This window comes from Hermetia illucens, chromosome 3, assembly GCF_905115235.1.
Source record: "Hermetia illucens chromosome 3, iHerIll2.2.curated.20191125, whole genome shotgun sequence".
NCBI classification, from domain to species: domain Eukaryota; kingdom Metazoa; phylum Arthropoda; class Insecta; order Diptera; family Stratiomyidae; genus Hermetia; species Hermetia illucens.
The window spans coordinates 22,529,065-22,549,084 of record NC_051851.1 but is presented as its reverse complement, the minus strand read 5'-3'; the positions used below and the strand labels follow the sequence as shown (position 1 = coordinate 22,549,084).

The following is a 20,020-nucleotide window of genomic DNA, read 5'->3' as shown; positions in this document are numbered from 1 at the left end:
TGTACCTTATTGTGCACAATTATAAGTATTACTTTTTGGAGGTTATGGAGAAATGCCGCAATATGATCATCAGGTGTACTATATTTTCATTAATTCGAGGGCGCCTATGACAGCATAGCTACAGTGAAACTACACATAGCCATTGAGAACTTGGTATACGTATAAGACTAGTAAATAAGCTAGACTGGCACCCTGACTAATGGTTCATGCCAATCTCGCAAGCTATCAGAATCGACAACTTTCTAAGACAAGAGAATCTGGGCCCGTCTTCTAAAGTTAGAGAGAGCGTAGATCGTTTTTTGAGGAAAACATTTTAGAGGTTTCTTCGTCTACAATCGGAAACCGCCGAGCAGCTGCATATTAAATGTAGAGCTGTCTCCTCCTCTTACTTACATTGGCTACATTAAAGAAGTAGTGTCTTGTTAGAAACGCTACTAAGGTTTTCATTTAACGATTCTAGTCTATTCGTCTTCTTTCACAAACATGTTTCATTGGCGGCATAAGCCCTTGCAAATTCAACCATTATAGAAGACCTGAAAATAGATGGTGAATCGCGTTTGTAGCGGATGCTTAGAATTTCATTGCTCCAAATTGCTATGGAAGAGCCATTCAAATCCATTCAAGCTTGTATCCTGGATCATGTTCCCCTATCGTATTCTGCGCGAAACTGCCCTGTTGTCAACTGAAAAGCAGTATGGAAAGTAGTTCACAAAAGGACCGGTCAAGTAGAACTACTATGATGACCTACTCAAATAATGGCAGGACAATGATTTGGGCTTCCGCTTCCCATGGTTAAATGTAATAATATTGTACAGTATCTGGGTGTAATCAAGCAAAACGATTGAGTAAGGAACTAAGGCTTAGGAAGGTCTGTATAGCCTTCTACATTTGGAGCAAATGCAATTGAAGCAAGCCCAACAGGATTCAGCGAATTGTAAATGTAGGTGATATGTACTTGGCTCTGCAATCCTGCCAGGTGGAATCTATCAATGTACTCCTACACCTTCTCCCTCTTGACATCAAAATTAAATACGTTGATCAGCAAAGCCAAAGTAGCATCCTAGATGAAGTATTTCAGGGACTCTGGGAATTCCTACTGGACTATGCTATATGCAACCGGAGTTCCAAGAAGAATTTCGCTATAGGTTTTCCAACCAAGGGAGAATGAGGATCAACGATCTGTTGCGAGACTGTAATGACCCAATGGAATTACAATAGTTAAAAGATTATCCTTAGTGCCCGGAGACGACCCAGAGAGCTATCTCAAAAACCTAAAAAGATGGCTAAATTGACGGTGAAGGTCTGCCCGCAAATGCTGAAGCCCCATCGAAGTCCTCCGTCGACAATATTTGCACGCCTCTCCTCTCCGCTATTTTAAGCACTTGAATGCCTCACTTGTCATTGTATGAAAATTCCTTTCCAATGCGTGGGTCCGCACCCGATTCTGAAAAATAAACAAACGGAGGAAGTCGCGCTAGCCTATCGAAATTGTATCACGCGAGTTGAACTGGAATGAAAATAAAAAAAAAAAATAATGGCGACCGCGCGTGTAGCGCAAGTGCCGCGATCGAAAGGGAGGATCCACGACGGCTGACATTCTTGATCGATATTTCTCCTGCCTCAGATGTATAGTGAGGCGCGGATTTCGAGATTCTCTTTTTGCCTTGGCATCTTTAGGCTATTTTATTGGAGGATGCCTCTTTGTTCCAAGCGGAGGAACTAGTGATACTACACTGGCAACCTTTCGATGGTCTGGGCCCCAAACGTGCCATAGTTGCGCTGACCGATTAGACGGCGACCACATAGAACTTTGAACTCAGTGACAACACTCCCAAGGCTGACAAATCATTGCGAGGGTGGACGATGAACACTTGGGACGGCATGTCCAAAATCAGCTTCTCTGGAATCCGTTGATAGGGGCGTAAAGATTATAGTAACATTGATGGACGCAGTTGGTATCCCACTGGCGATTGTGTAAGGTGCAACCTACTTCCGCTATTTGCCAACGGCTGATTATAGTACTAAGCCGAGGCGGATTTAGCCCTCTTACAACGAGACCCGGGATCTAGCCCCCGCGCGAATACGTCCAGGATTACGACCGTTTTGTCCGGAGGTTGGTTTGTAGACAACCATGTCGCTAGACTCGGCATACCCCTCAACACGCACTATAGAGTAGAGGGAGAGACCATCGAATATTCCTCCGCAATTATTCAGTTCCAGCTTCCAGAAGCCGTAACACTCTATCTTGAAAAAATACTCATTTTGTAATGGTAGCACAACCTCCGATGTGACTTTGCTGCTACCTCCAAGACATGTGGAGAATGGTAGGATGACCGGAAACTTCCACTACATGAAGTACGGTTGTTGATGATGAATGGTCTTGAAAGTGATCTTGCTGCTTTTATCTAGCCTCGCACATTGGCCAGGATCAGGCTAGTCAAACTTACTGATTTCGTCGGGATACCAAATTCTCTCATGCCCGTGTACAGTTTTACAGTGGCTACGGTATCATAGGCGGTCTTGATGTCAATGAACAGATGGTCCAACTGATGACCATATTCCCACAGTTTGGCTGTAATTCTATAGGCTCCAGCCCTGCAGTTGGTCCAACTCGTCGAAACTTTGGTTGTTGAGCAGTTCATTAAAATACTCAACCCATCGCTCCATCGGTATATATAACGCTTCATTCTCCTGACTTGTTGGTAAAACCGCCGTGCTAGGTGCCGTAGTTCCTTGTGCTTTTCTAGTTCACAGACAAGTCGGTTCTTCTAGGTTTCTTTTTTCCATTTGTGAAGACACTTGTTTGCTTGCCGGAGTTTGTGATAGTTCTTGATGCGTGCCCATATTCTTTGAGAATGCAAAATTAATTGGTATGCAGCATTCTTCCGTTCCATTGCTAGCTTAGATTCATCATCGAACCAGCCGTTCCGACTTTTTTGCGACTGGGGTCAAATATGTTTGTAGTCGTATCAATGATTACGTTCTTCAGGCGGTTTTGAAGATCATTTGTCAATGCTTCATCTTCATGACCTATGTTGACTGCGATTATTACGGTATCCATTTCCCCCTATTAGACGTTGCGGAGGACTGTGTTGTGGATGGCTTCACAGTTAGCTCTGGCCTGACGGTCAGAGGGGATTGTAGGAGGTGTTGATATTCTGAAATTCATCAAGGCTGAGAGGTGGCGGCATTCAAATCAACACGCTGTCAATTTGGTTGAAAGTGGTCCCGTCTGGAAAGCCACGTGTTTGTTTGTGGTCTGCTTCGGCGCAATGTAGGTACTTCCAACAACCATTTCGTGTGGCACTGCTAATCGAATAGCCCGCAGCCTGTTATCATTTGTATTTTGATGTAAGCTATGGGAGCCAACGTATCGCCTGAACACGGCTCCGCCCTGCTTGGCTGTTAAAATCCCCAAGTATGATTTTGATATCATACCTGGGACAGGCTTCCAGGGTTCGCAGAAGGTATCCTTCTCCGACTCTGCAGTCTTCTCTGCTCTCCTCCGTTTACGTTGCCAGGTTCGTAGTTCAGTCCAGCCCGAGACTCCTGTTTTGGCTTCGTAGTAAATTATTTTCCGTGGTGGGTTATCAGTCCAACCTGTAGGAACAGTTGGTATAATTTGTGCGGTTTTTAAGCTCATCCTTCATCCTTCTCCGTCTGCAGCTTTTCGTTAAGAAGGAGCTCCCAGCGGTCACCACGTGGACGTATAGATGGGGTTTGACAATAGAGCTGTTGGTGTTGGTTCTGCAGGCGTTTCCCAGTTTCCCAGAGCATTTTTATGCTCTATTGTGGGTACTAATCGATGTTTCACATTTAGATCTATACTACCCTTTGACCACCTAAATCCTTCTTAGCCCCACAATACTCATTTATACTAAGGGACGTCCTCCCAAATCATGGCCACGCCTCACAAAACATCTACGACAGGGGAAAAATCCGTTGAGTATATGATCTGCCGTGGATCCTCCTTTTGGATCACGGTACTTGGGTCCAAACTTTTACTGCTCCACGCGCGCGGTCGAGCTGTTTTTTGTTTTTGTATTTTAATTCCAGATTTCATTTCAATGGGTGCACGCGAATCCCCATAATTGGGTATTTTTCAGGATCCGGTACAGACGTGCGCGTGAGGGATCGAAGTGCTCAAAGGATCCCCCCCCCCCATTCCCGAGCCTGGTTAGCACAGTGGCGTCCAAGCACGTCTCGACCAACCACTTCGATGGCACTTCAATATTTGCGGGCGACAACTTTGCTACCTTTTAGGTTTTTGGGTCTCTTTTAAGTTTTTTGGGTTAGCTCTCCCCTGTTCGTCGTCTCCGGCCACTCAGGATGGTCTTCTGAGTTTTCATGTCAATTCTACTACTCAGAAATTCAAAGAATATTGTTATACAAACAAAAGAGAGGAATGGATCCAGCTAGCTGCCTTGTCTTGTTATGACATAATTGGTGTGAAATGTCACATCAGATCTACTAGAAAAGCGCATTGACACTAACATAGTCATTATAAGGCATCTACTATGGTCATGTGGTCGGATTAAACCTTCCTTCGATTAACAATCACAAACTCAACCCAACGTGTCGTTACCTAGAATCACAATATACAATTATTATGTACTTGGATTCAATTTCAATTTTTCAGATAGCGCCCAATGTGAGAGAATGGGGGAGCCGACAATTGCTCATTCATAAACTAGGATAACATTTTCAACCCAACGATCCCACACTTTCACTCCATTTAAACCAGGAAATTACAACAACTGCTTAATACGGAAAGAAAGTTCTTAGTTCATTACTTGCACATCGGTTGGCATCTTTTAGATACTTGTACACTTTCAGAGCTCCAACCTAGATTATTTCCAAAAAGTGGAACTATTATAGAATCCTATGAAGGACACTTCCTGAATTTATATTACTACCATGCGGTGTGAATGCACATTCACTCATTATTTAATGGAAGACGACACATCTTCAGCTCGCTCGGATTGAGAACATTTCGTTGTGGAGAAAGTTAAATTAGAAGTTGCAGATGATGCAGCCATGCATACCCTAAGATCGAGCACTCCAGAAGAAATTCACGCTTGTAGCAGAACGAACTGATGTGGGTCATTAAATCCTTCTCTGGGAAGCTCCATTTTGGAAGTTGAAGGGAGGTCTTGTATTTTTAATCTAATTTACAAGCGCAGATTCTGAAGAATAAAAGATTCGTTTGCCCGTTCTTTGCTCTAACTCTTAAAAGATTACATACGTATCGACGTTTTCCTCAGTTTACCTCAATCGCGAATTGTGATGTACAAAAAAAATACTATACTATACTATACTATATGAAAAAGTACGATTTATGCCGAAATATCGAAGGATTTAATCCGAAAAAATGGAATAATTCAAACATATGGAATTGGTATTCAGATATTCTGCTTCCTTTGTTGAACTTTAACTTACAAATTTACATGTTTCCGTTGAAGTGCTTGAATGCCAAGCAAGCTTTATTAGATTTCCAGCCAGTCCCTGCGGTAAACATGATGTTATCTTACTGTTGCTTACACTTCTCCTTAAAGGTGATCCCATTCTAATCCATCACTTCAAATATCTTCAATTTTTGATATATGAGGATAAACACTTCATCCTTAGAGAGGAAACATTTCGCCATAGTTCTAAAAATAGGAGCTTATAAAGCAAGTTAACTTGGATATTATCCTGATAATTTGAGAAAAAATACTCAATCAAATTGAAGTAGGTAAAGATAGAAAGGAAACCGTTCTGGACCCACATATAAAAGATTCCGCAAATATGGACAAGTGTAATGCCAGTGCGGCTTTGGTGGTCATCAGGGTAGGCAGTTTTCTGGATTATTTATAGAAGGTCATAAGTGCTTATGTGTGTCTTTGCGTTAAGAACGAAAATGCGTTAATGAAGGTTTCGTAGGCGTTGTTTCTTTGCTTCCATTTTGTGTTTCCCTGTTCTTTCATTGGGAATTGATATTACCTTGAATTTAATTCAGTTTATTTGAGAGTTTGTCAAATACAGTGAATTAGGAAAACTTACTATCTATCAATCTTCTGCACTTAACTTTATATTTCCTTTTAATCTAAACTTCCCCGTCTTATTTAAAAGCTGCTTCTCCGCTCCATTTTTTAAATTGGTTCGTCACGTTTTCATTCCTCTTCTTCTTCTCGAACATTTTTTTGCTAATTATACCTGCTCTGTCCCCCACTAATTACTTTTCACCTGTCATAAAACCCGTTCCCTGTCAATCTGTCTTCCGTTTTTGTGACAATCCTACAGAGAAGTGAGGTCTCTCACTTCATTAAGAGACGGACTTAGCTCTAGTTACTAATCTTATTACTGTCTTCCATAAAATGCGCCCTACAATGCAATTATTTGCAGTCTAATTTTTCTAGAACCTGATTTTGAGATTCCGGAGGTAGGGCATAATATTGCTATGCGATCCGTCGGGGTTTTCCCTAACGTGATTACGGCCCCCGAAGTAATAAGAAGTTTGGCTTTACACGCGCCTTTTAATCATTGCATTTTCATTGACTTCAGTACTTCTTCAAGTTTTAGCGCCCATTTCGGGACGGTCAAAGGATAGTGTAGGCCCCAAAGTGAAAACATGGATTGGTACCCACGATGGAGCATAAAACCTTGGAGACGTCTGCTGCTAACGCCAATAGCTCTCCCTATCAAACCCTATCTCCACTTTCTAGGGGTCATCGCAGCGAGTTTTTTTTAGCTAAAAGCTACAGACGGAAAGGAACTGGTTCTCCAAGTTGGTATGTGTGTGAGACGAGGGCTGGTAAACATAAACTCGAAACCAGTTATTACGAAGTTACAAGAAGAGTCTCGAACTGAATGGATATTACAACGAGAAACCTGGCAACGAAAATAGACGAAAACAGATTTGCGAATTTTCTCATGGAACGCGTACTCCCTGTACCGATCAACTCCTGCCCAGTAACTAGTCGATACCCTGTTCCAATATAGGAGTCATGAAACAGCGTTCCAAGAGATGCGTTGAATTGGGACCTTCAACTACGACAGCCCAGCGCTCCAACCACTTGAGCTATCCGGAGACATGCAGACAGTAGGTTTCTTAGTCAGTCAAAAATGAAACCTGCTGTTATCACACGAAAACATGCCCAAAAGGTTATGTGCTCTGCGCTTAGGCTGCAGAGTCGGAGAAGGGCACCGTCTATTAGGCAGTTACAATTTTTGACAGTGAAAATTATTTTTCGGTGTCAGTTGGAGTTTGGGACAAGACAAGCCGGACGAGAGAGGTGACAATTTTAATTGTGACTGTGAAGCGAGCCGCTGACCACGGCCACTATCAGGGAACGGGTTTGATTTGAGGTCGCTGCGAAAACTGGTGACCAAGAGTCGATAGAGGCAGAGGCGGCGGCACCAACAGCACGACGCCGCACTGAGGACAACAGTTTTAGTAATCACCGATGCACCGTCGAGCTGAGGTTTCCGCTGAGGTTCGGGACGAATTCCAAAAATGGGGTATAGAATTCTCAGAAATGGATCCTTTGCACATATCTAGTATTCCAGGCTCAATGCATCTCCCGCAACTCCGAGAATTCAAATCAATGATGAGATTGCATCTCGGCTGTGTGCTGATATGTCGCTATTGCAACTACAATAACTCGTGTATTGTGGTGCAGTTACGGCTGTCAGATTGCATGGTCAGAAGATTTGCTTTCCCGCTATTGTTTTGAGTGACCGAAAAGATCCACCATGGAAAATTCGTCTGGAACGTGGGACTCACTAGGGCAGGACGTTGCGAGACTTATTCAGATCAGCACTAGCAATGCCAGCAGTCAGGTCCCTTGCATGCGGCTGTCTGTAAGACAGATTGTAGGCTGACTCCACTTAACTTGAAGGGTCGATCTTTCAATCCCCTCATTGGGGTGAAGTCGGACCAAGAGCGAATCGATCAATGGAAGTCAAAGGCAGTGCATGGTAAACATGTGAATTGTCGTTGGCAGCCATTTGGGGATTTTTATTTGTCAAATAGATAGTTGTGCTCTTTGCTGAGAAGGAGGGATTCATGTACGTCATTTGGGAAAACGCCCAGTGCAGAGTGTGTGGTTCGGCGGTAGAGACGTTGGACGATATCATTTCTGCTGCGCTGTTATGGCGCAGAAACGATGCTGTATGTGAGAAGATTCATCGTATATTATTGATGTTGCTATTCCCTATAATAGCAACCTTGAACGGAAATATGTGAAGAAGAAGGTGAACTATGAACCACTAGCTCGAGAAATCAAAGAAATTTGTCATCTCGAGCTGGTTGTTGTGGTTCCCATAATATTGTCAGCTACAGGTATTGTATTTAAATCCCTCATGGCTTCCCTTGATGTCCTGCGGCTTTCGCACAGTCTGATTCAAACTATAGAGAAGAACACCATTCTGCATACTTGCTCGATATTGGTGGGAGTTCTCGACGGATTCTCCAATTGACCTACCATCGGCCACCATCGCCAGCGCCTCTCTAGTTTTTGAGTAGATAGGATCGTCCGAGTCTAAATGCTTGGCACTTGGTGCTAGTATTAGGTAAAATCCAGCATCTGCCGAGATTGTGACATTTCGGAAATAATAACCGTTGGCGCAACAATCCAATTGGATAAGGGCCTTAAAGTGTGTTAGAGCACTTCATTCTAGATCGTAACGGTATACTACGGGATTACAGAGGGGACTGCAGAGTCGGAGAAGGATACCTTCTACAAAGCAGTTTAGCAGAGCCTCGAAGCTTCTCCCAGGTATAATATCAAAATCATAATTGGGGATTTCAACATGCAAGTAGGGACGAAGCCTGTATTCAGGCGATACATTGGTTCGCATAGCTTACATAAAAATGCAAATGATAGCGGACTCCGGATCATTCAATTAGTAGTCTTACACGAAATAGTTGTTGGAAGTACTTGGTTTACGCGGAAGTCGGTCCACAAACATACATGGGCCTCTCCAGACGAGACCACTTTCAACCAAATTGACCACGTGTTGATCGAACGCCGGCACCTGTCAGCCTTGATGAATGTCAAAACAAATATGGGGGCAATATAGACTCGGGTCACTATCCCGGTGGCATGGTGTTCTGGACTCGAATAGCAACACTACCCAAAATCTCCTCTAACGATCAGTTGAGAGTTAATACTCAACAATGTCAACAGAGGTTCTGGAGATAAATCATCAACAAATGATTTTCACAATCACCTGAGGAACGTTATCATAAATGCGGCCTTAAACATGCTTGGCCCCAGCCGCAAAAAGAGTCGGAACGGCTGGTTCGGCGATGAATGTAAGCTAGTAACGGAACGAAAGAATACCACATACTGAGTATTGTTGCCTTCACAAAGGACGCGGGCACGAACGAGCGGAGAAGCGACTTCACAGATGGAAAAAGGAAGCCTGAGAGAACCAACAAGTCTGTGAACTAGAAAAGTACAGAGAGCAACCGCATCAGGCGCGCAAGTTTTACCAACAAGTCAGCAGGATGAAGCCTTACACACCTCGATGCTCATCCTGCCGAGACAAAAAGGGAAATGTTATTTCCGACAGAATGGACATATTGGGGCGATGGGTTGGGTACTTTGATGAACTACTGAACAACCAGAACATCGGCGAGTTGGAGGTCCCGCCAAATGGAGACGAGGGAAAACTACTGCCTCCACCAAGTACAGAAGAAACAGTCCATGCAATTCATTGACTTTAAAATCATAAGTCGCCAGGAGCCGATGGAATTACAGCCGAATTGGTTAAATATGGAGGCGACCAGTTACACCAAGCGGTTCATCAACTTATGCTCAAAGTGTGGAACAGCGAATCAATTCCTGGCGGCTGGTTCAGAGGCACTATCTGTCCCATACATAAAAAGGGAGATATCACACAGGGCAGCAATTATAGAGACATCATATTGCTGAGTACCATCTATAAGATATTCTCCGATATCTTGCTAGGTCGGATAGCCTCATACGCCCAGAACATCATTGGCCCATACCAAAGAGGCTTCACTCCAGACAAATCATCAAGAGATCAGATTTTCTCTCTGTGGCAAGCGATGAAAAAACTGTTGGAATATGGACATCAGTTGCACCATCCATCCATCCAGCCAGAATAAAACTGTACACGGCCATGAGAGAATTCGGTATCCCGACGAAATTGATAAGACTGACTAGGTCGACCCTAACCACTGGGCGAGACTAGATAAAAGCGGCAGGATGACTCTCGTGACCATTCAACAGCAACAACGGTTTAAAACAAGTTGATGTCCTATTATGAGTACTCTTTAACCTGGTCCTGGAAAAAGTGATCCGTGATGCTGAGGTAAATATGAGGGGTACGATCTTCTTTAAGTCCACCCAGCTACTGGCCTACGCTGACGATATCGAGATCATGGGAAGAACCACCCGAGACGTACAAACTGCCTTCATCCAGATCGAGCAGGCGGTGATTGGCGCGAGATCTTGGGCTGCACATCAATGAAGGCAAGACAAAATATATGATGGCAACGTCAGCACCAAAAATCAGCCAATCAACAACATCAAACCGCACTGGTCAAACGGGAAGAATAAAGATAGGCGACTACAACTTTGAGGCCGTCGATAATTTCTCCTATCTAGGGTCGAAAATCATAACCGCTATGGCGATGAAATCCTTGCACGGTTGTTGGCAGCCAACAGAGCCTATTTCAGCTTACAAAAACTGTTCCGCTCGAAACGAAGACTATGATCTTGCCGGTAGTTATGTATTCCTCGGAGACTTGGTTTCTTAGCAAGAAAAATGGCGAACTCTTGGCCGCGTTCGAGAGAAGAATCCTCCGAAGAATTTTTGGCCCCCTACATGAGGATGGACGATTTCGTAGCCTATGTAATGGCGAAATCTATGAGCGGTACGATGACCATCAGGTTATGGATAAAATTCGGCTCAATAGGTTGCGATGGGCGGGTCGTTTAATCCGTATGGATGAGGATGATCCCACCGGAAAAATCTATAAGGGCAATATCTATGGTAGAAAAAGAAGATGAGGCAGAGCCTGCCTGAGATGGAACGACGCTAGGCAGTTTTTAGCCATATCGAATTGGTGGACTCTGGCGCAAAACCGGGATGTCTAGAGTTCTTTATTAAGGTAGGCCTAGACCGGATACCGGTTGTTGCGCCATTGGCGATGATGGGTGATGTGTTCCTATGGGAAAAAGACCAGTAGTTTAACTGAACCCTGCTTTAAGCACTGAAGATTTATCTGCGCTACCCCCGTTACGATCTGCTTGCCCAGGGGATTGTCAGTCCACGCCGGACCGTTGATTCTCATCGCTTCCACCAGTTCATTGGCGGCTTTGACTGTATCCAGATCGTCGACCGGTTTCGCGGAATCTTCCGTTCTTAACTTGAAATGGCATTTTATAGTCCACCTTTTCCAGTAGAAAAGATTGACTATTCGCATGGGGATCCTCCTCCTTTATTGTCACCTAGTCGTCTATGGAGACCCTGAGGTTTTGAAAACGCGAGGATTGGACAAAGTTGTCCTTATCCATGCGTATCCTCGGTAACCAGATGCGATCAGCCGGTGTTCTGTTATATTGTACGCTAACATCATCTCTTATATTATAATAGCTTCAAATTTGTCACGCAAAAGTGCGATACTAAGAAAAAACTATTGCCACAGATTATTCTTACTATGCCTGTTATGGTTTGCTATGAATTAAAAATTTATTTCAGTATTAGATCAAGATTCTTTCCGCAGGTGCAATATTTGATTCATTGCGTCACTTAGCTAAACCCGCCACTGTATTATATTATCATATATTATTACTGAATATTATTTCATGATAAAAATCGTGGATAAAAATAGTGGCTAGTATCCTTTTGAAATAAAAACATGGTCCTAACTTAGTCCTAAACCAGAGAAGAGAAACATGAGGACACTAGAATACAATGAAATATTACAGCCAATCTGATTTGATTGAACTTTTCTGAAAGCAGACATACCGTGCTACCTGCTCTCAGAAACAGATATGCCCATTGCTACTTTTGGTTAACCCAACCTTTCCAAGAGTTTGAATAATTCGGGATTCTCTTTTTGACACTTTGCGTTGATTGAATTTTCTATAAAATGCTCATATTTTAAGGACCCAAGTACTTTTCAATTAAGATGGAAAAATACCTGAAGCTCATCTGAAAAGAATACTCTAACTTCTCTAAAAATACCTATCTTTGTAAAGGAATCTAACAACCCTCTCTATATACGAGCCAGACTAAGAGGGGGAGTTTATATTCGGCCGACTATTCTCTCTGCTATTATCCTTTGAAGCAACACTTCCTACCACAATTCTACAATAAAACCGCAACATGAATGTTTTCTGTGTTACTACCAAACAATCCAGCACTTATCAACGCCACTACTGTGGCCACCGGTCCTATTACAACCCCACAACGAACATCTAATCAACACTTGCTTACATATAATCCTCAATTTTCCCTCGTCTCTTTACAGTGCCAATTGGAACAGCTTCCGAGAGCCTTAATGAGTGGGCCGACGAAGAAGCCGGCTTGGAAGCTGTGCAACGTATCCTAGACTCGTTAGATGACATTTATGCCCTACAAGATGCCTTTGTAGATCCTGAAGTGCTAAGAGACATGTTACGAGATGTAAAGCTTCATGCATTGTTACAAGTAAGTTATTCGACGTCCTTTGTTGTAAATCACACTCACACAAACACAAACACGTCCCCTCTACTGATCTGTTATCCTTTCCACTTTTCTTATCTTTTCAAACTGCATTTTCTCAAGATGTCCTTAGTGATTCATCTTTTCGTATTGTTGTTATTGTGTTTTTCCTCCCATCCGCTGTGTATGTTACCTTTTCACGTAGATGCATTTCAGTTGGAAACGAAGAAAGCTGACACGACACGTGCTCTAATCTTAAACCTGTATCTATATCTGTTTGTTTCCCTTTTGTTTATTTTTACATAACTACATCTATCTGAATCCATGGATATTGTTTGCGGTATTGTGCAGCTGTATGATCGCATTAGTTGTACAGTTATGTCACCATCTAGAGCACCTCCAGGCGATGCAGTATCACGATGTCGTGATGCAATAGATGCCATCTCATCTTCATCCGGGCACAAGAACATCAGGGAAAAGTCAGAATTGATGCAGCTGCTTTCGCTTCCACACTTACAGGTGAGTACATTAGAGAAATTATATAACTGTAAAGGGGGTAAGATTAAAAAGGATTTCGTGGTGCTAATCGGCGCTGGATACTGCCAGATCTTTCCAGCTATACTAAAAGAATATAAATGAAATGTGCGAAGAATCTCAAACTCCACCTTAAGGTTTGAAAAGATACTAAGATTTTGTGCAAAACAAATCTATTCCTTATGGTCTTTGGTTCCATCTTTGTCTATCTTGTTTTTAGAGATGGAAATTCTCGAAAGATACTTGCATGTTCAAAAGATACTTATTAGCCGCTGTGTTGGACTTTTACCCACTAAACCCCCTTAGCTCCTGTTCATTTCTCATATCGCAAAGTATCATGTCGAGAGGTGGACATCCTCTTCCTTCTCCCATCAATTGCTTTCGAGGCATGCTTTCTCGCGCTTTTTACCTACATTGAATCCTATCGCCCCCGATTGTTCTGTCTCAAGCCGCTAGTTTTCCACATGTGGGTCAAATATATGGTTTTTGGCTTGTTGGCCTCGAGTCCTATTACATGGAGATGATCCTGGTCCTTATTTTTGGTACTTACATCTCCTTGGCTCATAATCTTCATCACAATAAAACCGATGTCTCCGTACGTCCCCGATTTGACAGACTTGTTCCCACCGAGGACACCTTCCTGGGACCTACGGCAGGTTGAACAGATGTGCAGGACGATCTTCTCTTTGAATCCTGACTCCATTGGTGAGTTTTCTGTTAGTTCGTTTTGGTTTTTGATTTAGCACCCATTGCTTTCCGTGTTTCAGTCTCGGCAGTGTTGCACAATTAACGATGAGTAGGAGGAGTGGGACAGGCCACTATATATAGCTCTGTGTGTCAAGATTCAAACCCAAAGTACAGCCTTTCATTCGGTATGACTGAAATTGTAGGCCGTCAAATGGAATGAAGACCTTTTTAGACACAGGGAGATAGGGAACAGGGGGGGATGAGAGATTATGTCTACCACCAACATGAGGAAGTAGCGCCATTCCTAAGTGCCCTTCCCAACAATGCAATGCAGTCACTGCCTTCAGCCACTTCTGTCATTAGCTAACTGGAGCCCGGTTGGTTCCTAAAGGCAAAGTCATCACGATACTGTCAAAAATGTTCATGACCTGAGCAGCATTTTTTGACATAGATGTATGTATGTTATAAATTAGTTTGCCGTCAAAACATCCGGCTCTTCACATCAGGCTCTCTGAACCTTTGTAACAAGGTGAAGATGTAACACAACAAATGTTTGGCGAATTTTGAATTTAACGGGTCACCTGCGAGTGCTTAATGGCGGATTTGCTTCTATGGCTTCACCAATGACTTCTATATTCTCTGTCATAGGACGCCCTCAACCTTGTTCATATTTGAGGTCTCTGAAACCTGTATTGAACTTTTTGAACTATTATATATTTACCCGATTCACGCTGAGGTAGTCCCCAACTTCCCAGGTTTTTTGGCCGCTTCAAAAGGTTTAAACGCTTACTTCTGGGTGTGAAATAAAAGAAACTGAATTCAAAAATTGCCACGCCTGCTTTGGATCAGCACCAGGACTGGTGCTGAGGAATTAATCTGTGAATCAATTGACCCTCTTCCTATCGTTGTTGCTACCAGCATAACGATTCTTCTTTTTCGGCATTTTTCACATCCCAATGGGAAAAAGAACGAATCCGCCATAAATTCTCGTCGTCTCATAATATAGAATGCCGAATGGCATCGTTCCAGCCATCGCTAATGCAGCCTCGTTCGAAATGGTCCTAAGGCACAAAACATTCGTAGTGGTTTCCTCTTGTGAATCGCATTCATATTTTGGGTGTGTCATCTAGTTGGTAGTGTAATTCCCGAAACTAGGAACGCTTAGAGTACTACAGAGCTCACTATTTTGGGCTATTAGCAGCCTGTGGGTACATCGCAGATACCTGCCAAAGAGAAGGTACTAAATGACGTCTCTGCCAAAGTCGTTCTGTTGTGAAAATCACTTAACCACCTTTCCTTACATAGAATAATTTTCAGGAGAGAAGTTAAGTTAATGTGCCGCGTGACCAAGATCGAAAATGAATGGAATGAGAACTTCGGATCAACCTCCCCTACCAAGAAATTTCACTCACCTAGGTAAAGTCCCGCTCCTTCACTGACTTCATGGACGCTCGCGGGTTTCTTTCGCTTGTCGGCGCGTCCGATGGGTATGCGGTCTTGGTTGCCGGCTTGTCTGACAGGCGCGCTCATCGCTCTGTGAAGTCGGGGATGTGAATCGGGATTCAAATATCGCTTTGCCACAGCACTTCGCCCTCAGCTGAAATCAAGGAGTTTCGACGGGAGAAACCAGTTACATGGCAATGGCCGACTAGTGAACTTCAAAATGGACGGTGTGTTCATACTTTCTTCCACTGTCATCTGCCCTTTGCAAGAGACAGTCTTGGGCTTCCGTCCAACGTGCAGTCTCTAAGCGTTTTTTCCACGTTCAAGAACCTTATAGAGGCCTTCTTGTGGTAGATGTAGCGGCTTCCAGGTGGCATCAGTCCTCATCGAATCATGGGTACAGCTTTCGAGCTCCGTAGGGCTGTTAATCACTAGCTACGCGTGACAAGATGGTTAGGTTTCCCATAGCAGACATAATGATTTAGTCTCTCCAAGTCCGTCTCTCTCATCGAGGACCAGGTTACCGGGGTAGTCGTAGGTTCTATCCATGTACCACGCCTGTCTTAGTTGTCAGCGTGTGCGGCGGACGCGCCCTTTGCTTGGTGTAGTTTTTATAATGCTTACGGAAGTGCCTGACCTGCATTTTTCTGTGGCCCCCTTATAACTGTGATCCCTTCAGATTAATACAATACATCATTTGCTCAATGAGGTTAGTCTTATGGAACAATCTGTTTTAAACTATCAGTTCCAGGACTAACGATATTTTGGTCCGAACCGACCCGTAAATATTCATCTTTCGAAGAGATAACGCTCTTTAGTATTTGTCAGCAAAACTTCCCATTCTACAGTCCATCCAATAAAGTCACTGGCAGTGGCGTTTGCGCTCCGTTCCAGCCTGTCCAGCACCCCCTTGAGCTGAAGCAATATGAAGCTTGGGACTACTTAGTAGCTACAAGCGTATATGCGCTTTAATATTGCCCGTATGAAGCCAGTAGCAGCCCGCTTCATGCATTGCAATATGGTTTGGCTGGAAAATTCCCACACCGTTGTTTTCCCAAATTGGCTACTCATATATTATCGGGAATGTTTAAACGGGGTTCATTTGTTAAGGTCGATTTCACTTCCAAATGGCTAATGGTCCTCGATAAAGAATACGAAGGTCTTTATAGTGATTGAGTTGATTTAAATGAACCTCATTTTCCCACCACAGTAAACGCGTTTTTGAAATCAGAACGCATGTTGCCTCCAAAGATGTGCCCGCTCTGCCGCAATATTCTACGTGGTTGAGATCGATCAACAGCATTTCTACGTACCCGCGGAAAATGCCTGTATAACAAACTACTAAAGGACCTCCTCAAATATGTTAGTGTGAAAGATGCTAGGGAGCCCATGCGATGCAGACACTTGCAACATGCAGGGGCTTACGTGATTCCTAGCTTTCGAGGGCAGTATACCAACCTTCTATTTTCTACCTCGGAGAACTAACGATTGACGGTTGGGAGGGAGTTCTTGACATCACCGTACGCATCGACAGTTGTGATTTCAGATTGGAGAACTGGTGAGCGTCTGATCACAGCTCCTTCTCAGATCTTCTTTGATACCTTTCAATCTAAATCTTGCTGTAAAGGTTTCCAAATCTTTTAGAAACCCCAGAAGGATAAGCGGAAGGAGTTTGGTTAAGGGGAGAACGACCAGTGCAGAATGTGTGGTTCGGCGTTAGAGACGTTGGACCATCTCATTTCTGGCTGTACTGTTATGGCACCGGTGCAATACATCAACAGGCATAATGCTGTATGTAAGGTTATCCATCAAAACCTTGCATACAAGCATGGGTTGATCACGGGGACATGTCCGGTTTACCGATACGAGCCGCAAGCAGTACTTGATAGTTCTGCTTACAGCATGTATTGGGACCGGCAAGTTCTGACTGATCGCCATACCGCACACAACAAGCCTGACGTACTGTTAGTTGACAAGACAGGTCGCTCCGCGTATATTATTGATGTTGCTATCCCCCATAATAGCAACATTGAACGGAAATACGTGGAGAAGAAGGTGAACTATGAGCCATTGGCTCGGGAAATCAAAGAAATTTGGCGTCTCGAGCGGGTGGTTGTAGTTCCCATAATATTGTCAGCTACAGGTATTGTACCTAAATCCCTGACGGCTTCCCTTGATGTCCTGGGACTTTCGCACAGTCTGGTTCAAACCATGCAGAAGTACACCATTCTGCATACGTGCTCGATGTTGCGGGGAGTACTGGACGGATTCTCCCACTGACCTACCACCGGCCACCACCACCAGTGCCCCTTTAGTTTTTAAGTAGGTAGGATCGTCCGAGCCTAAATGCTTGGCACTTAGTGCTAGTATTAGGTAAAATCCGGCATCTGCCGAGATTGTGATAACTCGGAAATAATAATAATAATCGTTGGCGCATCAATCCATATTGGATCAGGGCCTTGAAGTGTGTTTGGTTAAGTTACCAAGAACAAATTCCCCGGTGCGCAACATTGCCAATACAGACGAGCTGGAGTCCAAAGTCGGGGCCCTAGAAATGGCATTCCCGCCGTCTTGTATCCTGCTAAATACAGCAAGAAGTTATTGCCACCATGGTGAAATGAAGGTCTGTCCGGAAGCTGGCCAGGAAGGTCTTTAACATGTAATACAGGTGCAAATACAGTCAGTCGTAAAAGCGACACTGGAAACCTACCGAAGGCTGAGGCAAAATCTGAGCCGGAAACGGAACTTCCGGGTAATAGGAACATCGAGAGGAATGAGACTCGCAGGTGGGTGTGGACTGCGTCCCAAGGGCGGAATCTACTCGCATCACTTAGCAACCGCATACTTCATCGACTGCGCTAAGCTAGGAGGATTTAACCCGGTTATAATAAGATAGATGCTTCCAAATCGTCTAGTCTAGTCCTTTACGAGATCATGCCACCAGACTCCACAGACCCTGCAATTCGAATTGCCGCGCGCGCGGCAGCGGGGAGGAGGTAGGAGAATCCAGGCTATGAATACTAAGTGAATCATTCTCTGAGCACCTGAAGGAGATCTCTAGTAGCAAGGTGGGGAACTGCTATCTTCCATGAGTGCTGTGGACTGGCTTTGAAGTTCTAAGTTGGCTTTTCTCTGCACCCATTGCTTCTACCATAGCAGTCATTGCCTTAGGAGTTTGTGACTTCGGACTCGGATCACAGCGCTAATTGGGTGCCTCGGCCACTGATGCCCCCTGACCTGCTTATATAAATGCTTTATGGAGAGACGTTCAGAGTTTAACAGCTTTTTAGCTGTAGATGCCTACCACCTAGGTACTACAGCTTACAACAGGACAAAAAGGATCGGTATCCTGCTTACTACTACTGCTTACACAGTAGTGTGTGAAGCTCAACTATACTGAAACATATTCTATAACGACTCATGGGATTAAGGGTATGGTAAAAGACCAATTGGGTTAGCCAAAATCAATTAGGAAGGTAGAGCTACTCCAACAACCTCAAACAAAATGGTGGCATTATTCGTGAAAGTCGTCCTGAAGGTAATACAGTTCGATATGCGCTTACACGCCTGAGCACGTCCCGGAAATATGAAGGAGGGTCCTTTTAACACTCCATATGTCATTCACAAAGTTCCCATGTGCGTGTCCTTTGATCCTATGCGTTGGAATGCACAAGAACTTAGAGTAGAAAAGGGAATATCGAACGGTTCTCGGATTTTTGGGAAGCACGGGCTTTTGAGTTTATTTCTTGGAATCCTCAAGCCATAATAGTGAAAGACACCCCTTGTGGTTGACGTTAGTTGCACGGGATGAACAAAATGATCTACATGCCGCAATATACAATCCTCACTGGACCACCGTGAAGTATTACTTAGCGGTGAGAGGTCTGGTCTACATCGGTATGATCGAGTCATGGGTCAGTTGCATTCTTCAGGGTCGATCAGGTTCCCAGAGCTTCTCTTGTAGCGTGATCATCGTTGTTTCAATTTGCTTCTGTTCGAATTATCTTTCAATATGGAGAGTCAGTGTATGGGTCCAGAGCTTATTTTTGGGATAAGCTCAGTGCTAATACTACCTCAGAAGCTTTTCGGAAGTGTCTAGTCCTCTCAGATGTATTCACCCTCCTTCTCTAGTAAGGACAGTGCGCTTCATTCACCTGAAGATCCAAGGGGATCATTCTCGCATTGATGCATAGTCTTATCTTGCCTAACCTTGTCCCGTATACGCTACATGCCCTTTGCGCCATTCACCGGTATGCCGAACTCACTCTCTTCTGGTTCACAGCGAAGTCCAAAGTTGGATAGGTTTCACCAACCCTGCGATCATATTTTCGCCCCAATATTAGGTATCATCATATTCATTAGTTCATCTGCAAACCACCGATACTGGGGTTTCGAGTCCTTGGACAGTAAGTATTCGTTTTTTCTGCTGTTCTGTATTTGTTGATTCTGGGTTCCCGCTCCCTAGGATTTTTTCATGTCCGCTTACTCTGAATGTGCAGAATCTCCTTGTTTTTACTACCAAAAAAGAGAATCCTTCCAAGAAGCGGGAATTTGCATAATTCACCATATGCATATTTACCTATTTATGCGGGTACCCACATGGGTCCATTTTACTACATATCATCATCCTTTAATCTCCCAAGTAATTCAAGTATTCAGATAAGCTCCTTTTCTTCGTCCTCGAATAAAAACT

At 43.8% G+C, this 20,020-nt stretch overlaps 1 protein-coding gene across 1 annotated transcript in view; it reads left to right on the top strand.

The window, feature by feature from the left end:
* Window positions 1-13,302, top strand: part of LOC119650926 (peripheral plasma membrane protein CASK-like) — a 291,137-nt gene extending 277,835 nt beyond the window's left edge. The window contains exons 11-12 of the mRNA XM_038054153.1: window positions 12,491-12,669; window positions 13,015-13,302. Of these exons, the coding sequence (XP_037910081.1) occupies window positions 12,491-12,669; window positions 13,015-13,302 (467 nt within the window). The remainder of the gene's footprint in view (window positions 1-12,490; window positions 12,670-13,014) is intronic.
* Window positions 13,303-20,020: the final 6,718 nt, after the last annotated feature.